Here is a 25,062-nt window from a genome sequence, read left to right as displayed (position 1 = left end):
ACTCGATGTAATCGTCACTATTGTGATTTTCAGCTATCGTGTTTATTTTGGAGATAATGTAAGCGCTATTAGGATTAGTTCGTTCGTGTCACTGAGGTTCGTGTGTACTACATATGTTGATTGACAGCTGCGTAGCGTTATCAAAGTCGGCGTAGCTTTTCTGAATGGGTTGAATGAAAAATAATTGTAGCTGAATGAAAAATAATTGTTCAAGACTTCAATAAAAAATAATATTCAAGACTCATTTTGAACTGGTATCAGCTGTGCACGTAACTCTAGAATAGCTAACAGCACACTCTAAAGTAATGTGTTCAGTTCCTGAACACTTAATTGTAACAGATTTTGAACGTAGTATATGTGTTCAATATAAATACTAGAACGCATGTGTTCAGATTTAGAAGTGTTTTTTATTTTTGAACGCATAATATATGTTCAAAATCGTATAAACCAGAACACTGTTGACGCATCAGAACACTGTAACAGTTTTTGAACACAAAGTAAGTGTTCAGAACAAGAATAGAACACATACATTCTAGATCTGAACACTAGTGTTTTATGTTTGGACACACACGAAGCTAAACTGAACACATGGGACGCGTCCGAAGCGTCAAAATCTTTAGAGTGCAGCTGCGTTTGTTCAGTATCAAACTTTAAAGATGAAATAAATGCTCTGTCGATATGTGTGATATTTTACGTGAACAGTTATAAGAGAACTTGTACTCAGCATACATATTTCATTTTTTTTAAACTGTGGAATTGTTTTTAAAAGGCTGCAGCAGAATTAATTCATTATGGAACACATAAACTTACAAAATGAGTATACACGATAAATTTTAATTTATGGCTAAAACGATAACCTAGCATTTTTTGAAATTACGTTGTCTTCACGCCCCTCCCCACCCAGCCGTAAATTCTGCTTGTTTTAATCTAGCTGTATTCCTACATCAGATTTTAGTATAAGATTGATATGTGTATGAGATGTGGTATGTTTTGATATTATGTATGTGATGATGATTATAATAATCATTGTCCTTGTGACAGCGCCCTCAACGTCTATTTGTTTCGTCACATGTCAATAAACACAATCATAATGGCTGCAATGTGAAACAGAGAGGACGGTGACTATGTTGAGTTCGTACGTTCGAAGCCTGAACACAAGTGCTTATACCTGGTTTATTTGGGTCAGGTCTACCACTGCGAAATTTGTTTTCTATTCTTCAGTTATCGTGCTTATACTATGGGTATCCATCTTCTTGTACGGCAGTTTTTACTACGCTTACATGCCAACGGTTGAACATGTCCGACCAGTGCATCTTCACTACAGGTACAGTTTTATTTTTTTTATTTTTTTTATTTATTACTCTTCATCACAGGCAAAACGTGATTTACACAATAATGAAACAATATTAACAATTGATCTAGCCAAGACAGAAAAACCATACATATCACAAAAAAAGTAGCAGCTACTTTAATATTCAATTTAACAACAGACCATCCAGAAATAGACACACTAAAACTCTCCATCATACCAAGTTGTAATACCGAAATCTACAAAAATTCATTCATACCAAAGACCATAAAAGATTGGAATGCACTACCAGAGTGTAAATCACCAGAACAATTTAAGTCCGCATTGTCATCACTCTGTGATCCGCGTGATTAAAACAAACATAGTGCACACATCCCTCTGGAGGATTTTTGCTCAATTGTGAGACAGTCTCCAGTATTCAAACAGATACAGAACTAGCAAAGAATAAAAATACAACTATAACAACAAAAGGTAGCCTGTGAATGGAATGAACAAACAGGTGCCAAGCACCTCCACTTGTGTCCAACCAACATCAAAAAAATTAACTGAAATAAATTAACAGAGCAAATTTGCAAACACAGAAAATGATAACATAGACATTGACATCAACAAGTTTTGCAGTTACGGCATTTACAAACAGACGACCATGTACAAAAAACAGATGGTTCAAAAGAATTCAGAAATTTCTGGTGATAAAACTATGAAAGCTCAGATTTAAAAGCAGAGACACTCTCCGCATGTCTAACATCGTGACTCGCCTGAGCAGATTCCAGAGGGGTACAATTCTATTAAAATATGAATTTTTAAAAGACTCTGTTTGGCTAAATTGCCCTTTGAGTTTAAGTTTATCAGTCGAAAACCTTGTGTTGGGGTAATCCCGTTCAACTAAAAGTAGCTATGAACTTGAAAGCTGTTTACATGTCTATTATTAGACATGTAGGCATCCTCACTATGAATGAAATGAAAATGCCCAAATGTCTGATAAAAACATCCAAGAATGTTCAAAGCATGCAATGTTTGCATAGTAGTGTCACAGACAAGTAAGAAGGTTCTTACTTGTGATTGTCTGTGATAGTGTACAAGCATAGACCCTACACTTGGTGTAGGGTCTATGGTACAAGTAAAGGTAATATTTGCATAAGTACTTAAAATTTACATATAACATACCATGCAATGAATCTTATGTCAGATTCACACCTGGGATTCACAGTGTTGGTTTTGAATTTCCTATATTTTATTTATTGGAGCATTATCAATGACAGTAACAGCGTTTCGGATTACATGAATTCTTGGTTATTATATAGTCCGTTTCAAGACAATATCCTTATATCCGAACTTAAAGTGCATCATCTAGTTGGTAAAACAGTAGTGTACTTTTGGTTTTTAAAGAATTTAGTTGGGCATAGAGCTTTCACCCCAGGGTGTATAGCAGTTTGGGGAATTTATTTTTCAAAATCTTTAGTTTTTAAGTGTAGTATCTGTTGAAAATGTTGAAATGAAATTGACATAAGAGAAAGTGTGGAACAGTGTCAGTTACGTCAGATTGGAAAATATGTGAAAAAATGAACAATACTCAAACCGAAAAATCGAAATAACCCTTACCAACGAAATGAAATTAGATAGACTAGATCATCTGTGAAAATATAAGTAAATAAAACAATGAAGAAAAGACAAAGAAGCAGAGCGAAAGTGTAAGAAAGAAGAGAACACAACCAAAACCTGAGAGAAAATCCTCAAAATGATAACATAAACAAAAGAAAAGGTCAACATACAGGAAGTCCATGGGAAAAGAAAGCATCTAATCTCTTCAAAGACACTGTTAAATCTCATGAATGGGAGTTTATTGGCCATGAAATGGTGTTTAATCAAAAAGACATTGAAATTGTTTGTTAACTTTTTGATAAGTGATAGGTTAATTTCCATGCTATTATTTTTTGTTGCAGTGATTGTTCAGAGGGCACCCTTTGGAAGGCAGCATGTCCATATCCCACAGCAAATGTTACTTTACTCGATGAACCCTCTCAAAGACAACAGGTAAGGTACTATAAAAATTAGTTGAACCCAATTAAGTTATTGGGTTGTGTTGCGTGTCCAAGAACAACTATTAAAGTTTTCCCCAGATATCAATAAACATTTCTTGATGATTTGTAAAAAAAAATGAAGTTATAGTTGGCTATGGAAAATCCGGCTAAATTCTAGTGTTTTTCAAATGACATCAACAACTTCAAGTAAAATCTCAATTACAAAAATGTCTGATTGTCAAATTTTTGTGAGTTTTGAAGCAGCTATGCATATGAAGGCATGATCTTGGAGATAAAAGTAAATGTCTCTTTTGAAAATGTCCAAGAATAGGATTCTATTTTACATAAGGTAAGGGTGTAGACACTTGAATCAACAGAATGTAGCTCCTGAAATATTGTGTAAATATAATTTTATGAAATGTATGTCCAATTTTCACCCGATTTTGATAACAACCTGGGAAGCACATACACCAGGCTACAAATGGCAGAGATGTAGAATATGGAGAGATGCATGGACATATCCAATTCCCATATCCCCTCTAGATGAAGTCCATTGTGGTTAGATGGAGTAGTATACTTTAATATATTCAATCTCTGCATGCAGGTGTTGACAAACACACTTATGTCATTACTATGTCTTATCGGTTTATGGTAATTGTGTTTGATGAGTGTGTAGACGTTGTCATTCACACATTTTAGTTAACGCATTGGTGGTTATTTTTACAAGCCCCTCCTTAAGATGAATATGCATGAAATATTAGCTATTGTCCTCTGTTTGTGCTTGTCGCTAATACGGTTCTCTGATTGGCAGTTATTTATATCCTGATGACATTTGCTAGACCTTGGATGTTCCATCCTCGATAGCGATGTTTGGTCGTGTGTCGTATTCTATCGGAAGAACATCCTAGGTCTAGCAGATAGACTAGCACATGTCATGTCAACATTCTAAAATACCTATAGTCTACCATATTGTCCCTTTCATACATTTTTGAATAATGACATTACAAATTATATTTGACAAGGTTTACTTTCTTTTGATTTCAGAGTTCTCATAATTCAAAATGAACAATTCATTTCTTTTTCCCTTTTTTATATTGTCTCTTGTTCATCTAACAGTTCTTAATGAGAGGTCAGCCGTACAGAGTGATGTTGAATCTAGAAATGCCACAGTCACCAGTCAATGAAAACATTGGTAAGTATCGAACACTTGTGTGGAAGACACTAGTATTTATGTGTCAGGCAGATTGTGCAAATGCATATAATCATATAATTGATATTTCTATGCATGTATGGTAATCATGCATATTATAGTATATATATGTGGTCATACTACAGTGGCAGTTGAGGTTTTGTGTACTAAGATACACACAAACTAAAACTATTGTTGTTCAATGTTGTAGAGTACACTAGTGGATGACAGTGGGGCCTCTGTTGTGTGGATATGTATCTAATCACCCTCAAGATTAAAGTGTGTGGGCACTTGAAAAAAAACTAGCTATCAGAAGTACCACCCAATTGAGAGTTATATAATTAAACTAATGTCCATTCAATAGTTTATATCAACATGTCACAACAAAATTTTAGTTTAGGTCTATCTTAGTATTAAGCTTGAACCTCAATTTGATGCTGCTGTGTCAGTATGTTCTATCGTGAAAATCCTTCAATTAGTGGAAAAAAATGTGAGTTGTGGTTAATTGAAATTAAACTCCAAAGTGTGTCTTATGGAGTATGGAGTGTGATTTTGAAATAAAGAATCTGATAAATATATTATTGATAATATCTAGACATTGTTTGTAAGGCACATATAGATTGCTTTGTCAGTCTTCAATATTGAATGTTATTCTCATTTGATGATAGAAGTGTCTTTTCCTTTTCACAGGTGTCTTTATGGTGAAAATATCATTTTATTCAGATGGCGATGAGTTCATTTCTATGTCCTCCAGACCGGTTAGTATGCTAAATACAAGTTAAGTGAAGATGCAGCACATTGCTAGAAATGATAAATGTTGACATTATAGTTTGAACAGCATAAATGGTATACTAGATAGTTAGCCTGAAGGTGTCAATGTTGGCAATGAAGTCAGTAAGATTCACAATATATACATGTTGGAAAGATACCAAATGTCAAGTAGCAATGCTTTGCAGTCTGTGTGTAGGAAAACTGTCTTTTGTTGAATTTATCAACTTCATCCTTATTCTAATCATTTTGTCAGTTTGTAACCTAAAATGTGTGCAGTTGCATAGTATTTTAGAGAAAAGATGTTTCTGACTTGCATGAGTACCAGTGTTGGTACTTGGGCTATATTCTGCTGCACTTTCATGCACTGTGCTCATAAGAGTGTGACTACAGAGAATATTGTAATGCAAACATTCAAAGCATACCAATGACTTGAGTATTCTATACTTGTACATGTTGTACCCATGTGTCATGGGGCTCTCTAGTGTTGTAGTATTCAGTGTGGTGTATCATGTTATTTTTGTTTTCTAGGCAATGCTTCATTTCAAATCATTCACGTTGAAGCTGATGGAAACAATTTTTCTGGCACCTCTGTTGATTGGTGGCTTTTCAGAAGAAAAACAAGTAATGGAAGTTGAACTTTATGACAAGTTTCAAGACAGCCCTGTAAGTAGAAATTGTTGACTTGGTTTGATACTTGCATTATAAAGTGTTTAGATGGTGAGAAAGCACCTCCTCCTTCTCTTCCCCAAGACTTTGTCAACACTTATGGATATGTAACCAAATATGGTATTTCTTATAGCACTACTTCATTTGACCTTTGTTTGACTTTGACCCTCTATACATCTATTTTTAAATTCCAGTACAAACCAACTATTGGTGCTATAATAGAAGTCCAAGCTAAAAGTGCTCAGATTTATTCTTCGGTCTTAAGAATACAAGCTCGCTTCACAGGTCTTAGGTAAGCATAGTCAAATCAAAGCCCACTTCACAGGTCTTAGATAAGCATCATCAAATCAAAACTCTCTTTACAGGTCTTAGGTAAGCATAGTGAAATCAAACTGCAGTGAGTCATTCCAATAAGTTGTATATGTAATAAGACAATACAATGAAAGAAAAATTTGTCCGCAATACAATTTAACATGACCTAGCCAAGAGAGTACAATACAATATATAATATGATGTGATATAATATGACATAGTGCAATGCAATGCAATACAATACAATACAATACAATACAATACAATACAATACAATACAATACAATACAATACAATACAATACAATACAATACAATACAATACAATACAATACAATACAATACAATGCAATGCAATGTAATACAATGCAATGCAATACAATACAGCATAATATACAATATGTGGTACTTCCATATTGTTCAATATAATGCAATACCATACAAAATGATGGATGAGATATGATAGTGTGGTTCAATATTATTCAACACAGCACAGTACATTTTAATCGGTATGTGATACAGTTCAAAAGTCTTCTGTATTTTTCATTGCAGTGCAGTGCAATACGAAATATTGCAACACATGATTGTGTGATCATGAATAACTTTGAAATTACTCTTAACTTTAGATATATTGAAATGCGTGTTATGTGTAGAGCTGTGTATATGCATGTGTGTGTGTGTGTGTGTGTGTGTGTGTGTGTGTGTGTGTGTGTGTGTGTGTGTAAATGGCAACATAAAAGTGCAATTCTTAAAAAATGTCTATGTCTGACTGGGGAAATTTTTTTGTAGTCTACCCAAGATTTGCTATTTTATGGTTTCTTGATGTGATGTCTTATCTAAACTGTTTTGTTTATTTAGATATCTTATGTTTGAATGGCCAATACTGACAGCCACATTTGGTGTTGGAACCAATTTCCTGATACTGTTTACAGTGGCCATTATTTCTTGGCTTCGATGGTTTAATGATTATGGTGAACAAGAAGCACCACATGTAACTCTTAGACTACATGATGCTCCACAGCCACCAGACTTTGGTAATAGAGGACAAGTGACTGGAAGAACTGCACTTGAACAGCAACCACACGGTAAGTAAAATCACGGATAAACTGTATCCATAGTGCACTTTAGATCTTGTACATGTGCTTTAACAGTATCCATAGCAGTAAACTTTGCTAATATTCATGTTATTTACAGATATTTGAAAGTTACTGGTATTAGTATATTTTCATTTTTGTACAAAAATAGTCCACAGTTCTTTAGTGCAGTTTCATTTAGACACCTATACAGATACGATTGTGATCATTTGAACAAAAATTTTTTATCATGAGTAAACTTTAAAAAATACACTTGCTCATAGTTGCTTGAAGGGTGCTGTAGACACATTTATGTGCCTGTTTGTGTGTACCGGCCAGACCTGTGTGTAAACAAGTCTTAAGTAGAAACAGATTTGATTGATTGATTGCAATGATACTTTGTTGGGTTGTTACTGTTGGTATCTAGCAATAATCTCTCCACTTTGAAAACCCTCTGTCTCATGTATCTCCAATCCCTACCTAATCTGTGTAGCCAAAAACAGAGATGTGATTAAAGTTATTATGAACAAAAAATTTTCATCATGAGTAACTTTAAAAATTACACTTGCTCATAGTTGCCTGAAGGGTGCTGTAGACACATTTATACCCTTTAGCTGTCAAAATGTTGACTCAGTGGTTGACATGTACAGGATTAGCAGTCCTCTACCAGAGCTAATATTAAAGTTTGTGTAGTGGGTTATAACGAACTCCTTGTCTGAGTTGCTGCTGAAGTCTTATCAGTATTTGATAGTGTAAGACAAAGGGAGGGGGGGGGGGGTAGAAGGTGTGAATTGAGTTGACCTGTGTAGTTCAAGTAAAACCAGTTCAGCAAAGTTAGAAACCGTATGCCTGAACATGGAAGTATATAACTTATAATATAAGGGGAGCCTCCATGGTCTGAAGAATGAAGTGCAAGAGTACGGGCCGGACCAAAATAGTATGCCAAAATTACGAGGAGAACTTAATTATGGAGAAAAAGAGTTGTGGAGAGTAGTATTAAAAATAAGTCATACTACTGCACCATGAATGGAGTAGTGACTGCACAGTAAGGAGGGGACACATTGCCATTCAAAAGAAACGATAAACATTTAAAAAAGAATTTTACACATGTCTTCATATGAGCATGGATGTATAAGGGGAGAATGTTGCATGGCTTATTTGTTTCGCCGTGAACACTGCATGCTGTGTGTATCCCCATCCGAATATCTACACTTTTATCTCAATATTATCATCACCTAGCCTGGCAAGGGGTGAGACAGTGTGTACTTTATCATAATCTAGTCTAGCAAGGGTGAGATGAGCTTATCCTGCCATCCTGTGAACTTGTTGGATACAGGGCGGAAAGATAAACAATGCGGCTCCGCCTTGTTATTTATCTTTCCACTGGTGTCTATTGTATACTTATGTGCCTGTTTGTGTGTACCAGTCAGCCCTGTGTGTAAACAAGTCTTAAGTAGAAAAAGATTTGATTGATTGATTGCAATGATACTTTGTTGGGTTGTTACTGGTGGTATCTAGCAATAATCTCTCCACTTTGAAAACCCTCTGTCTCAGGTATCTCCAATCCTAGTCTATCTGCTAGACCTCGGATGTTCTTCCAATACAATACGACACACGACCGAACATCGCTATCGAGGATGGAACATCCAAGGTCTAGCAAATGTCATCAGGATATAAATAACTGCCAATCAGAGAACCGCATTAGTGACAAGCACAAACAGAGGACAATAGCTAATTTTTCATGCATATTCATCTTAAGGAGGGGCTTGTAAAAATAACCACCAATGCGTTAACTGAAATGTGTGAATGACAACGTCTACACACTCATCAAACTCACAATTACCATAAACCGATAAGACATAGTAATGACATAAGGCCAAAAAAAAAAATATGTTTGGTTCTGGTCAGCGCGCGCGTGCCCTGAATACCCCCGCGTCGATCCTTTTTTTTCCGATAATTTTTGCTTTCCCGTTCCTTATTTACAATTCCCCGTCGATCAACACTGTATGCAAGGCTAGCGGAAAAATTTAACTCGTGTGATGGCGCACTTCTATTTGGTAACGGGTACCCTTTTCTTCTAGTACTGTTGCATACCCATAACCCCCCGTACGATATGTGTACGTAATATGTACGATGAGCGTGGTTGATGGGAATCACGGGAAATAGTGTGTTCACTGTGCTAGGTGGTAAACCGCTCACATGTTTCGAAAATGTCTGAAGTTTGAGTACGTCGTGAGCAATCGAAATGTTGATATCAATTCAGCTGACTTTCGAGGTGTTCTTAGTTCTGGTGATCGTTTCGTTCTGCCTTCTGAATACAAAGATTTTCCTGTAGCGTAAGCAGTTAGCTCTGGATGTATATGCGCTACGATGTTCGACACGTCTTTCCAGCTGCGATGAGATGGAAAGACGTGTCGAACATCGTAGCGTATACAGACTGCGTATCAGACTGATGACGGACGGTGCTCGAAAGAAAACACTGCCTCCTCTACGTCCGTTGGACAGACCTATTTCTCATTATTTAACGTTACAAGTTGCACAATGACATTATACAGTGGTTGCAATGCAAGACTCATTATTATCTTGGATGGGATTATAACTGCAAATCACTGGGCGATAAGATAAATTTGTAAATGTGACTAGTGATGATGCCCTGATGGATGATTGATCCGCATCGTACAAAACTTGCCATACAACAGTGCCAACTTCCAGAGTTGTATGACATCTTCCGAGAGCATGTAAAGTGTCAAAAATGTGTATTTACTAATTTGCCAAAAAAAAAAAAAAAAATTACGAAAAAAAAAAAAAACGCGCGTCGTCGCACCACTTTAGAAAGTTTACCCTGACCAGAACCAGATTATTTTTTTTTTTTGGCCTAAGTGTGTTTATCAACACCTGCATGCAGAGATTGAATATATTAAAGTATATATATGCATACATGGCCCAACCCACCGCTTAATGTAATCTCAATGGATTGTCCAGTCTGAAAATGATATTTGCCAGACTGTTCGTGCAAGCCCTCACTGCGAACTTCATTCGCTTATAGTATCGAAAGAAAGCCTGAACCGTCTAGCAGCAAGACTACTCTAACCCCTACCTAATCTGTGTAGCCAAAATATATATGATATGATTAAAGTTATTATGATATCAGATTGCTAAGTCCAGTTATGACGGTCATGTTGTTTATTTTTATAGATACTCCTGTGGCTGAACTACCTAGCTTACAGCTGAGATGTGGTAGTGCTACCCATGACACTCCACCTACAAGTCAGAACCTCAGTCAAGGAGAGGCCAGAAGAGTTGACACACTTTTGCCAGGAGAAGGCGTTGGTAGTGATGGCAATGCCAGCACAAGTAGTTGTGATAGTGGTAGCTTTGAAAAAATAGAGAGTGAGATAATCTTACAAGAACAACAAGAAGCCAGTACCCTATCTATGGCACCAGAAGGATCCCATGTCCGATTGAGACATCCCTGTGAAGACTGAACACGAGTATGAGCCAAACACAAAAAAATGAAAGATTCAAATTGTGAACAGATACAAATCGTTTTGACGTTCAATGTTTCTTTCATATATGTGTTATGTTACACTCTTCTCTGTGGTGTCTCATTACTGTGCACACAAAGTTTTTGTTTACTTCTGTTTATCACTCATTTACATGGAAAAAAAATACATAAATATATGTTCATATTTTATACACAATAATTTTGTTTAAGTTTTATTTATGAATTTGAAAAGATTTTGAAATGTTATTTCATTTTATCGAAGAATTCTAAAAGACAAATGGCTATAGCTCTAGCCTATGGCAGCCTAGAAGTGGACATACTCCTTCACACTTCAACCATTGGTGGCGCTCTTTACCATTCTTTACCACTTATTATGCAGTAGAGTGCCACACCTATGGTTGGAGTGTGACCATTCATAGTCCTGCTTTTGCAGCTTGTACTTTTTTACTTTTCAAGTTTTAGACCTTACTGATAGTTTATTTAGAGAATCTTCCTAAAGGAAAGTGATCTGATCAGTGCTATTCAACTAAGGTAAAGAAAGGGCAATTTTTGGTCTATGTTCAAAAATGCTTGGCAGCTCTTTCAAGGCACAGTAATATCACCTTTTATACATGAATTAGGTCTTAAAGATGTGATTTTTAGCTGAAAGGCTTAAACTCAAAAGTGTTGGGTGAATGCTCTCCGACAGTTACTCGGGTTTACATCCTACGATGAACATGACAAAACATTTCCATAGGTTGATGACTGGTGCTGTATGTGCTAAGTATTCCATGCTAAATGTTCAACTCATAAAAAAAACAGTTGTGTAATTTTTAATAACTTTTTAAAAAGTGCTTCAGTTATATGTCTGTGTAAGTTTGAAAACCATATTTTTTTTGAATCACATTATTTCTTTTGTTTATGATCATTGGTGTAGTAACAGTGATTCTGCATCTGACTTGTGATTACCATATTAGTTGACACAGTGTTATCTCCTCGTGCTAAGTGTTTGGAATATACACACATGAAGTTTGCAGTGACTAGCCACTTCAGTAATTGCTAGTTAAGTCCAGAAGGATTAGAGATAGTTCTAGAACGAGAGATGGTTTGAGAACTTCCAATGTCTTCTAGAACCAAGTGGCCATTGTTCTGTTGGCAGCTTCTTGAATTTCATTTATCTGTTTGTATCATGTGATGTCAAGATCATCGTGTGGGGGTTTATACACACTATGTATGTGGATGAGTTGTAAGCATTATCGAGGGTACTTCAAAAATTGATATCAACCAAGGTAGTCCATCACTGTACTAGTACCTTGAAGGTCAATATAGTTGAAAACTTTCGAACTGATGGATGACGTCAGCATTCAATTTATTTTCAGCCCCATAGCAAAGTATAATGTACATAATACAGCTGTGTTGGTATGCTAAGCAAATAAATGTATAAATTAATCTGATCTGTGTCCGAGAGTACATTTATTACTTTTCTCTGAATTAATACTCTGTTAACATAGTATGCCTCCCAGAAGTTAAAGTCTCAAGTATCTGTCATTTTATTCCCAATGTAATGTACAAATGATGTATTTTTACACCAAATATATGGCCATTACAGTGACATAAAGCCCCAAATTAATGCATGTGTGTGTCTGTCCCTTGTTTTGTATCATCTTTGTACAAGATCTGTAACTAATTTCTCATGCAAGTAATACGTGGTCACACTGAAAGGAGACTATTTTGATAACTGACTGCGGAAGTTATTGTCGAAAAAGGCCCTTCTCGGTGTCTGTCTTCCCAATTTGGGGGGGGGGGGGTTATCAATGTAGATCTTCAAGACAGGGGACAGCATCAGACATACACACATACCGGTACTGAATAAAACTCTCCATGACATCAGACCACCATCTACCATCAGTCATATAAGAACAAACTCATGGAAGGTATATGATAAAGCCTAGATGTATTGGAATTTATTTTATTACCACAAGTACCAGATTATTTGCTGGTTAGATGTCTCTACATGATAAATATTTTGTCACCGTAGAAAAGCACACAAGACTTTATAGAGGAATCTGATAAAATATGGATAATTATTGTCCACTCGGTCTACACTATTAACTGCATACGATGAATGTTCAAAGAAATACAGTTCAATCTCAGCACTATAACCGCATCCTTCAAAATGACGACATACAAAAAAAAAAGAAATGGTGTTCTATAGGACTTCAGTTTTTTCATCTACATGATATTTCGGCATGTATTACTATTGTAGCATGTTCCAAATCAGCTTGGCTGTAATTTACATATCAAGTCTGAGACTTATGCAGTCAGAGTTATACTCAAAATTTACTCAATGATTTAGGCCAATTCTGATAAACTGATTTCACATTCATGTAAAGCTAAGTTTGGATAAAAATATGCAGTTCATGGGATGAAAGAAAAATCTTGGACAGCTAGGTAGCATAACTTTTGTGTTAGTTTGTTTTCTACTTTGCAGTCACTACACTTGTACTTTCGTTTACATAGGGATGCCTTCCTCAATTTGTTCATATCTGCATAAAATCATTATTACCCTTCACATAAAAACAAAACACACACTTTTCTCCTTTTCTCTTCTAAAACATGATTGAATTTTAGAGATGTGTATGCGGCTACATGTTTGTATGTAAAAATAAATTCAACAATTTTGCATTATGAATATCTACTGAGCATTGTTGACTTCTATCGAGTAATGGTGAGAACGGCTTCTTGACTGGCATACATCTTGCAAGACTACTACAATGTTATGTTATGTTATGTTACAGTAGTTTACTTCATGACTGGTATAATACTGGTAAGAGTTCTATGTTGAGCGATTTATTTCATGACTGGCATGGCTGTGGCAGCTTTCTGGTGAGATACATCTTCCGATCGCCATTGTGATGTCACTGTCTTTAGTTGGGTGTAGAAGTTGACGCCCTGAATGAAGAAAAAAAGTATATCCTAGTTCAACTTTTAAATATGAAAGAGACAAAAATACCCAAACCTGGGTTATGAGAAAAGAGATAAGATGGGATTTGCTTCCAAACCTTGTTTTAATTTTAATTTGGAACTATGTGTGTGTGTGTGTGTGTGTGTGTGTGTGTGTGTGTGTGACTTTAGAATTGTATGTGTGGATTTTAAAAAATTCAAATGATATGCCTTCATGGCACAATCAATTCATAAACAAACAATTTGGTTGAAATATTAATATGCTGGTAAATGAAACTCAGTCTTCATAAATTCTTAGCAATTATGAGCAAGTTTTGTGTAGAATTGACGATTTAATCTTGCAAACATTTGTGTTAAGATTGCAAAATACTCACAGCTTTTCCATAGAAATTGCTGTCACCAAGGAATGAGCCTCTAGATCCAGTGAAAGAGAACATGGGCAATGGTACAGGAATTGGCACATTTACTCCAACCTGAAATCAAGAAAACCATTGAAGTTCAAGCACAGCTGTCTACAGAAATGATTCCATTTCATGTTGTGTTTTCAAGAAAGAGGTGCAATGTACTCATTTTGCAGTTGCAGATCATGTCAATGGCTCAGACTCCGGTTGCTACAAGTAGGGCATTGCCACAAATTGAGAAGGAAAGTTATAGGAATATCTTCTGCCACTGTTGCTTTCACTAAATAAATCAGCATTTTCTAATACAAGTCCCCCCCCCCCCCCATCAAAATTCAGACATTTTTGTGCAGTTTGCTATTGTCATATCATCCCATGAAACCTTGAAATATTGATCATTCCAGCAGACTGAAAAGTTGTCAGCTGAAATAAATAAGTGTAAGATTGTGAGGATTTTGGAAGATACAACTTCAATATACCCTTACAACTTCCATACCAGATAAATCACCACAAGTCTTGGATGACAACACTACACCCCTCCCCTGTGCAAATTCAATGCAACTAGTAAGTATTTTTACACCATGGAAAGTGTCAATGGGTGTCAAGCATATATGCTGTGATTGCAGAACACTGAACACATGGCAGTTAATTCTGACTGGGAGAATAAAGTGTACTATCAGGGTAAATTTTGTTGCCACTGTGTTTTTTCCTCTCAATGAAACCAAGTCTTACCTGCCCAACATCAATTTCATTGGTAAATCTCCTTGCAGTTGCTCCATTAGTTGTGAAAATAGCAGTACCGTTGCCATAGGGATTAGAATTGATAACTTCAATGGCATCATCTAATGTATCCACTGTCAAGATAACAAGAACTGGTCCAAAGATCTCCTCTGTGTAACATTTCATGTTTGGCTGTAAGAAAGAAAGTACAGATGAAATGGGATTGGTTGTAACATTTCACTATATCCACTATCAAGGTGACTTGCACTGGACCAAAGATGTCCTCTGTGTAATATTTCATATGTGGCTGTAGGAAGGAAAGAAAAGCTTTAAAAATGTCAATGTTCATAATCTGATGTATTCAAGAACTATTTTTTTGCATCATTAGATTTACCTTAACATCTGTCAAAATGGTGGGCCCAACAAAGTTGCCTTTTTCATAACCAGGAACACTAACACCACGTCCATCTAGAATTAGATTGGCACCTTCATTCACACCGCTCTGAACTAAATCACAAACTCTGTCTTTGGCTGCTGGTGAAATCAATGGACCCAAATCTGCTCCAGGTTCAGTTCCTAAAAAAGACAAAAAAAAATGCTCTGCTCAGATTCAAATCATTACCAAGGGTCTAAGACTGCTTCAAGTTAAGTACAGATATTATTGTTGAACCTTCAAATTTACAAATATGCATATACCCAGGTATGGACTGCATCATGAAAACTACCAGCACTTAAAGCAACTTCTGTAACACTTGATTTAAGTTATGCATCTGGCAAGCACTTTCTTGGTATGCCTAGAAATAGATCCCAATAAACATGTGTATATCCATTCTGGACAATAATATGATGTGAACCACATTTCTAGAACTTGTTAAATCCAACTTTGCTATCGATTGTTAAAGGCCCTTTGCCCAAAATGACCTCCGCTAACATCATTCCAAGATCACATAAGACGGACTGCCATCCCCTTACCAGCAGATACTTTGAGTTTCTTTGCACGATCTACAAGGTCTGGAATCCAGTCTTTAGAATCACCAACAAAGACAGCTGTTGACAGAGCCATACAACGTTGACCAGCTGCTCCAAATGCTGCACCAACCAGCTAAAATGAAAGACATAGCATTAAGTTACATAAACCAGTATAGGGATGAGAGTTTGACATTTACGTGTATGTACTAAAGCTTGTATCATATTGAAGGTACATGTACTGAAATAATACTTGAGAAAAGGTGGGTGTATAGATGAGTGGTTGAATCCTATAGTAGAACTAGATACAATGTCTGATTGCTATATCAGCCACAGAGAAGGACGATGGGGCTGGAATGATATGAAGTATTTTACAGTAACACTAGAACCCACATCCTGAATACCATACAATCATACATGTACATACATAAACTACAAACTGTACTGGTTCTTGTGATAAAGGCATAATTAGTATGCATTGCAACATTAATACTGAAAGCATATGTTGGTTATTGCCTTTTTGCATTTTGTTAAAAAGTTTACTTTTTAATAATTATCAAAATGTATTTCTACCTGATTCAGTGAATTTTCTTTGTTAGCATCAGGCATAATAACACCATGATTTTTGGCTCCCATATTACTTTGTACACGTTTACCACCCTTGGATCCACGTTCATAGATGTATTTTCCAGCTTGGTCAGAACCAACGAAGGAGATTGCCTTGATATCAGGATGATCACAGATAAAGTTTACAGCTACAGAGAAAAAATCATTAAAATATAACCAATTATTGGTCACAACCATCCAATACATCAAAATATACTTAAACCAGGACATTCATTTATAAAAGAGATTTTTCCTTTCGCCAGTTTATGTACAAATTGTGCAGAGATATCACTACTTACATTCATGCTGGCCATGGATGACATTGATAACACCAGGAGGAAAACCAGCTTCAATTGCTAATTCAACCAACTTCATGGCGGCACCTGGATCCCGTTCTGATGGTTTCATAACTGATGTGTTACCACAAACCGTTGCCAATGGAAACATCTGAAACAAAAAAGCAAGAATCATGAATGCCCCACTAGGTTATACATAATACATGAAACATATTAAAATACTACTAGTGCTGACAACATTTCAGGTTTGCTTTTGAAACTGAAATGATATGGTTAATGTTTCAAGAGAACTTATGTGCCACAATTTGCAAACTGCACAAATTACACAAATCCAGTACCTTTTATTTCACAAGATAAACAAAACTTGAAAGACAATTGTACTTACCCACAAAGGGATCATGGCAGGGAAATTGAATCTGTGAATGACAAGAGGGATGAAATCATCAATTATCATGTTATCTTTTCTTTGGCTTCGACAGATTTTTAAAAAATCTTTTAGCACAGACACACACATTTACTTATCTTCTAGTTACCGCATTTATATTGATGTAATTAATGATGAAAACAGCTATTTCACTGACAAATTTGGCAAAGGCATGTCCTAGAAATGGCTTTGTACATATGGATGAATGGGTCTCATCCTTGTAGCAAATCTCCCCAGTCCCACCAGTGGTGGTTGTGATGACAAATGCTATCAGAAGAGGACCTCACTATATGCTAAGATTTAAACTGTGGACAAGATGTGGTTACCGTCACACCAGTTTATTTATTTACTATTGGTAATATAACAATGGTTGTTAACTTACGGTGTAATACCAGCAGTAACTCCTAGTGGAACTCTGAATGAATAGATATCCATGTCTTTTGTAACTGATGGTAAAGTCTCACCAAGTTGTAAGGATGTAATACTGCATGCATGTTCTACCACCTCTGTCAACAAAAATTGGTGAAAATTGACATGTAAGAGCAGACTGCAACAAAACCATAAGTTTCAATAACACTAAATTACCAGGGATATGTAAATATTTTATTTAAGTTTATAGACATCAGCAGTTATCTAAAATAAGACACTGAATGGAGAAAAGATATGTAATGCTGATATTACATAAACACATTGCATTCATGTGCGAGTACATGTTGTGTTAATCTTTGGTTCGGCTCCCATACACTAATTCCTACTCATATCCACAAACATTCACATTCAGTTTCTTTTACAGTTGTCATATTAATGCACTTCCATGTAAGTCACATACTTTACATGTAGCAGTTTTCTAATGACTGTGTGTCTTTTGACATAAATGTACATCATAGTACTTACGCAGTCCTCTCATGACATCCCCTTCGGCATCAACTAAAGTTTTCCCTTGCTCCAATGTAATCAGCTTGGCAATGTCTTTCTGTGGTGTACATAGATAGCATAAACATGAACAAATGCACTAACATACATTTGTACTTGTGTTATTTGTTTAGGAGGTTACAAATTCTTGAACACATTTCATCATAAGTTTTGACTTTACATTTTCTGGTCACAGGAAAAAACAGATCCTTATTTTATGATACATATATACTGGTACTTCTCACAACTAACTGTGAACTGTAATTTGTTCCCAAAATGTACACATGTTCAATGTTTGCAATAGGAACTTATCTTCTTTGACAAATCAAACTCTCCATCATCATTTCATCAGATTAGTATACCTTACAATACACTGGTGTTATCAACTAGATATTGACATGTGTTGTTCTGCTGAATCTGTCAATTAGTGGTCATTTCAAGTAAGGTGACGTGGTTAACACTACAACACTGAATGAATAGAATGTGTGTGTGTGTGTGTGTGTGTGTGTGTGTGTGTGTGTGTGTGTGTACTTTGAACTGGGATAGTTAATTACTGATCATGTGTTAATAACTAGAAGCTGAAAGGTTTGTCTACATTGCATCTACACATCATTTCGTAATTCATTGACTGGTTTCTCATTACGTTATGTAATGTTACCACATGTAGATAACACTTACTAAGTTTTCTCTGATCAATGCTTGAAATTTAAACATGATTTGTTGTCTTGTTAGAATTGATGAGTCTGACCAGGCTGGAAATGCTGCCTTAGCTGCAGCTACTGCTGCTTCCATCTCACTCTGGGTTGTCTTGGGTACCCTGGTAACAACTTCATTTGTTGCCTACACAGAAACATACCTTGGAATGACTATATGTAATCTCTTACAACATTATACCATGCATAAGCCAAAAATATGGAATATATACTCTGGTTGTTCTACGTCATGGCAACACGTGTCTACATCATTGGTTCTGCTGTGTTTAAAATATGAGTCAAAACGTTCAAAATTGCCATTACTTTACTCAATTTTTCTTTGATATTACAGGCACTGGTATAGAAGTATGTTATTCTCCAATATTTTTCTTCATTCAGTCAGGAAATACTCATGACCTAAGGGTTGTCACTTCTTGTCTAGTGACTCGTGGTGACAAAGGCCCCTTAAGTCACTTGTATTTTCCTTGGCTGAACAAAGAAAAATAACATCTAAATATGTAAATGTCACTAGAAATACTATCTGAAAAAGTACAGACATTCAATATCAGCAACCATGAACCAATAATATACTGCACACATTTAAAATGATTTTTAATACCAGATCCAAAGGACATGGTTTGTACTATTTGTACACATCTTCTGCAAAACTTTTACAACTTTGGGAAGAAATGCTTATTCATTGTCATTGTTTTACTCATTTACTGTCATAGAAATGATACCTGCTACATTCAACTGAACAGGGCTCTGTTGGTTTACTCGTCAAAAGATGCAAGAGCAACTATACATGCATAACTGGGAATGACATCTGAAGACTGAATGTGTATTACAATACTTACAGGGTTGTGGACATCAATCCACTCTGTTGCCTTGGATTCAACAAATTCATTGTTGATTACCAGTTTTGTTGTTGTCTAAAACAATGTAGAAATAAATCAACTACTAGTATTGCATGTCGTTCACAACTCTTCAAGCATGGAAAAGTATATTTTACTACTTTCAGTAAACAGTTCAGTACCACAAATGAAATAACTCAAATTGCTATTTGATAACTTTTAAGTACTGGAAAACCAGAGTGAAATTGTATTTTGATATGCTATGCAAGCACTATAGCCCTGTTGAAGTCCAGTATTTCATGAGCTGAAATCCGATGTCAAATATGCTCTTTTTCATGTCACCATGTATAATTCTGTCTAAAAGTCACATGTACACACAACCTGAAACAAACTATGTGTTAACAGAGTAGACACATACACAGACATACTTACACACACATGCACACACACACACACACACACACACACATACACACACACACATACACATACACACACACACACACACACACACACACACACACACACACACACACACACACACAAATTCAATGTACATCATGAACTGTGTAAATCTCATGTTACATCTGAATCAGGAAGAGAGGTGACTGTCAGCAATGCATTAGGAAATATGAAATACAGCACTGTAAAGAAATGATAGAATACTGGTACTTACTGCTGTGCTGCTGTATGGTCGTAGAGCAGCCTGAAAGAGGCCATAGCCCTGAAATAAACAGCAGAATTAGATGTTCATGTGCAATGTACATTCTACTCAGGACAAAAAGAATTGATCAGATTTTTTTAGCAAGAGTGTTTTGTGAAAGATAACTTTGCAAACTTACGGAAAAGATTTGATGTATAATTAATAATTTTGGACTGTTAGATAGACTGAAAAAAGAAAGTTAATTGTGGATGGTTGCCATGACAACTAGTTCAAAGACCGTAATATGATAAAAATATGTGAGAATTCCAAGGATTCTGGAGTTGTACACTTATATCACATTATTCTTACAAAAACTTCGAATATGAAAGGGATACCATCTTTGCATATTGATGTGCAAAGTTGTGAATACAATTCTATCAAACTATACAATATTTATCATTGTGTAGTTCAGTTGACCAGTGTCCTAACCACAGATTTGGGACTTTTCTAAATTATCCTTCCACTGATTGTCACTATTATATATATGCATATACCCTTAACTAAATGCAATTTGTAAATAACGGTATCAAGTTGGGCATGCGCATTCCTTCACTGCATGTTAGCTAATGGTTCTAGTGACCTACATATCGTTTCGTAATCCAATAAAGTTGGTAAAATCACTAAAATACACCACGTTTTAGAGTTGTTTAGAGTGACATCATTTCCATATATTATCTATTATTGTATCGAATCGGAGTGGCGAGACGCATGAAAAGTTACGCACATATTACGCGTGCAGGCTCCCCTGTGCGTTACACGTTTGTTACCCAACTTCAGGACAGGCACACAGAATCACTACTAGAGTCAAGCAAGGACCTAACGTGATGAACCCACATTGTGGTTGCAAATTATTATACATTTTGTCTCGTCACATTTATTATGAAGTGAAATGAAAAAAAGCTGATGATGCCACTTTATCTCTTACCTTTGGTTGAAGCTGAAAAACTCGTAGCAAACTCGACATGATGTGATTAAGCGATTACGCCACGAACGGGATAGCAAGACCTCGATGATGTGCAACGACAAAGGTCAAATAAGATTCCCTAGGCATTATCAAAAGTTTCATAGAAAAATGACATGGGCATTCTTTCTAATGTCCGAAATGTGTGTGTTTTGTAGTAGTCAATGTATATAACTTCGTAAACAAAGATGTTTTTACACTAACATACTTATCAAAATCGAACGATATTAATTAGATTTATACGTCTTTTGATGTGCATATTGCAATTCTGTAATGTGTTATAGGGCCTTTATTGAGAAAAAAATCTTGTCACGTGATTTCTGGCAATGGCGTCGCCAAGTGCGGGTAAATATGAAATAATCATTATATTCATTGTGGCTTTTTAATATCAGTACGTATGTTTTACGATTAGTCAGTACGATTTTCCAAATATTGAGGCAAATGTTGACAAGACTGAAGGGTTAAAAACACCAGCTAACTGCTGTATAGCATTGCTTATTAGCAGACAATTAGATACTGGCTGTGTAACTGATGATGATTGATCTTGAATCCCCAATCACCGACACGATCAAGTCTACTCCCGTCAAAATATATAACAACAAAAAATAAGAGGGTTTGCAAGTAGGGCTGTCCGTGCATGTTATAATTTCTTGTTTGATATCTATGTGCATTTGTTAATTGTATTGAGGGTCACCAAACTGCCCAAGAACTTGTGACTCAGTACATAATGCAATATGATACTGTATTTTCACTTTTCACAGCAGCAGACCTGGAACAAACATTGCTTAGTTTTGAAAGATTGGACAGGTCGTCTCCTGAACTATGGCCAGAGCAAAGTAAGTAAACCTTAGAAGTATTCCAGTTTAGGAAATAAAGCTAATTCCATTGTATTTATTGACAAGAACATGTCTCCATGGCAGTATAACTTCCATGATGTCTCCTTGTCCAGTGTCATCAGTATCAGACTCTTTTAACAGTTCACATCATTATTACTGGTATTGTCAAGAAGATTTGGTTTCAACTAACATATGGCCTTTTTTTCTATCTAGTTCCAGGAGTATCTGAATTTGCAGCGTTTAAAAGTGTGAGTATCATTATTAACCTCATTCTTGTGATGCCAGACAATCCTTACAATATTTGGGTTTGGGTTCAAATTTAGTGGATTACAAATATAAAAAAGACATCAATGGCCAATAACACCACCAGCATCCATGCTAAATGGTACCATAGTAAAATGTCTGTTCAATTTTACTTGCTGATATAGTATCAAAGTAAATTGACAAAGCAATCCCCAGTTGCCATAGTGACAAGTTTCATATAAGCAATAAGACTGTAAAGCAAGTCTTTTTCTTGGTGGTATAGTTTTACATTTTTTTTTTTTTTTGTACTTTTGGAAAATTGACAATACTTGACTTCTGAATGTTTTTGAGAACATTTCAATTTTGCAACATCTGTTTATAAGTTGTTGATGTGGTATTCAGCATTGGTTTTCCAATATTCATAAGATGTGGCTTTTTGGTAAAATCATTTCTTTATGATGTGAATGAGACATGACATATGTGACAGCTGAGATTTTCTGAAAACAATGTGATCTTTTACAGCCAGGCAACCAGTCGCCACCATGGTGTGCTGAATTAGAAAAAGATGATATTGATATGTTACAAGGTAAAAAGAGAAAACAGTATTTCTGTCAAAGAATTAAAAATATATGTTTTAGTAACAACAAGATAACATGTCAGAGTAAAATATATTGTAATTAAAAAGGTAGTAATATGCCAAAATGCTGTTACAAACCTTTTAGTGTGTTTTGAACTAATCATTTTACTGATAATGACTTGTATATTTCATGAGCATGTTAATCAACAAACTGACGCTGCCATAACTTTTATCATCATAGTCATTTGGGTTGTTAAACATAATTCTTTTTCTAGATTTTGTTATTGTTTTATATCCCATGGATGGATTTCATTACCTGTGTGATAATTTTCGTGATTGCATTCTTTACCCATTCAATTAGCTGCTGGTCTAGATTTTCTTGAATTAAGTGATGCATATCAGAGAACAAGGGAGATTGTTGTTACTTTTGTTTGTTGATTAACTTATTACAGAGCTAAGAATATTTGTTACCCAGCACTATAAACTAAAGGAAATGAATTTCATATTTTGAATACCAATACTTGTATACTTTTAGTAGTAACTTTCTAATCATTATTTCACTATTCTCTGTTTAGAGTAATAACCCCAAAGTCTGTCAAACTTCCACCAAATAATAAATAACAATTGTTGTGTTTATTGGCAGAGTTTGGAAGCTTGACAACAGCCAATTTAATGGAGAAAGTAAAAGGACTACAGAATTTAGCTTATCAGTTAGGACTAGAGGAGTGTAAGTAATGGTTAACATGTTAATTTAAAGTAAACTTAGCAACTTCATTTATTGTGTTTTCTTTCATTCTTTTTTATTAGCATGTAATTAACTTAATACCCCATTATTTTTAAGGTATGGTTATATAGGAATTGTTATATAGCCACACAGGCAAATTTATGGTGGAGATACTATCAGGGCAAATTTATGGTGGAGATACTATCAGACCAATCAACGTAGTTGGTTTTAACTTTTGAGTTGATGACACACATGCACTAACACACTGCTATGTTGGTGAAGTGCACACACGCATGCACACACACACACTCACTCATACATTGCTATAGCTATTACACTGCTGCATATTGTAGATTATCTTCATGTATCCTGATGAAGCAATATATCATATAGATATTAACATACCTTGACAAGGAGTATGGTGTTATGTTTATAATGGAAAACATGGTAGTTTCCTGAAATTAATAGCATTTTCTCAATTTTTGTTTTCAGCACGAGAAATGACAAGAGGAAAGTTGCTTAATATTTTGGACAAGTCAACAACCAAGAAGTGATTGCCATGTCAAGGGAATTTTTTATTTTGAAAAGGTGACTAAAATTCCTTACCAGAGATATTTATTGATGTGAATCCATTGAGAGTTCCAATATGCTGCCCTGATTAGTGATATTTTACAAGAGAATGACAGAAGCCAAAGTTTGTCAATTAAAGACTTTGTCATAAGTAGACATTGCAGTGAGAGGTTTGAAGTTTTATATATTCACTTTACAAACTTTTTAAAACTTATTTTATATGACGTCTCAACAATTACTCACTAGCAAACTGGGTAGAGCATAGATTGTGCTACTATTTAATGTTACATAGACATAGTAGTGTTCACATTAGCAGAGTTTGTGTATGCAAGTGTTTCCACTTCTCAATATAATGTGTCAATTAATTTCACTAGTAGAACTGATATTTGTTGAAGACTTACTGAAGATATTGTATTAAAAGTCAATAAATATGGAATTTTGACAAATTATTTGGTTTTGTTCTTTAGTATGGTAAACAAAAAAGAGTAACAGAGAAGTCTTAGTATGAAATGCATTGAAAGATTTGAAATGTCATGTTTGCTTGATACTAGTATCAACTTTGGAGGCGGGCAAACGCCTACTGGTTTAGTTCTCCATGCAACTATTACAACAAGTTGAAAATGTGATTACTCTGCAACAAAATATAAGGAATTCAGTACTATGTCTTCAGTTCTCATGGAGGTAGGAAGGAATGTGTTTCTACCTCCCGTGGTCTGTTACATAGCCTTTGTTACAAGCACAACATTGCTTTATTCTGACATTTATAACCTTGAAAGTCGGACCAGAGACCCT

The 25,062-nt window shown here is 35.4% G+C and overlaps 3 protein-coding genes across 3 annotated transcripts; 2 read left to right on the top strand and 1 right to left on the bottom strand.

Moving 5' to 3' along the window:
• Positions 1-1,097: 1,097 nt before the first annotated feature.
• On the top strand, positions 1,098-12,206 carry LOC144452831 (seipin-like). Its single transcript, XM_078144003.1, has 8 exons — positions 1,098-1,324; positions 3,253-3,343; positions 4,447-4,522; positions 5,210-5,277; positions 5,819-5,953; positions 6,151-6,248; positions 7,126-7,352; positions 10,536-12,206. Exons 1-8 carry the CDS (start codon positions 1,125-1,127, stop codon positions 10,823-10,825), a joined length of 1,185 nt encoding a protein of 394 aa, XP_078000129.1. The 5' UTR covers positions 1,098-1,124; the 3' UTR covers positions 10,826-12,206.
• Positions 12,207-12,370: 164 nt separating this feature from the next.
• LOC144453744 (putative methylmalonate-semialdehyde/malonate-semialdehyde dehydrogenase [acylating], mitochondrial) lies at positions 12,371-21,379 on the bottom strand. The gene is made up of 14 exons (XM_078145085.1): positions 21,285-21,379; positions 20,333-20,380; positions 19,660-19,734; positions 18,789-18,950; positions 18,093-18,171; positions 17,581-17,704; positions 17,160-17,190; positions 16,778-16,925; positions 16,446-16,627; positions 15,879-16,008; positions 15,301-15,482; positions 14,919-15,098; positions 14,163-14,261; positions 12,371-13,776 (listed from the first exon to the last, which is right to left on the bottom strand). Exons 1-14 carry the CDS (start codon positions 21,321-21,323, stop codon positions 13,675-13,677), a joined length of 1,581 nt encoding a protein of 526 aa, XP_078001211.1. The 5' UTR covers positions 21,324-21,379; the 3' UTR covers positions 12,371-13,674.
• Positions 21,380-21,646: 267 nt separating this feature from the next.
• On the top strand, positions 21,647-24,671 carry LOC144453524 (protein lin-52 homolog). The gene is made up of 6 exons (XM_078144838.1): positions 21,647-21,665; positions 22,082-22,156; positions 22,370-22,404; positions 22,922-22,985; positions 23,620-23,703; positions 24,193-24,671. Exons 1-6 carry the CDS (start codon positions 21,647-21,649, stop codon positions 24,252-24,254), a joined length of 339 nt encoding a protein of 112 aa, XP_078000964.1. The 3' UTR covers positions 24,255-24,671.
• Positions 24,672-25,062: the final 391 nt, after the last annotated feature.

This window comes from Glandiceps talaboti, chromosome 2 (genome assembly GCF_964340395.1).
Source record: "Glandiceps talaboti chromosome 2, keGlaTala1.1, whole genome shotgun sequence".
Taxonomy (NCBI): domain Eukaryota; kingdom Metazoa; phylum Hemichordata; class Enteropneusta; family Spengelidae; genus Glandiceps; species Glandiceps talaboti.
Note: the sequence above shows the minus strand (reverse complement) of the source record. Positions and strands in the feature narration are given on the sequence as shown.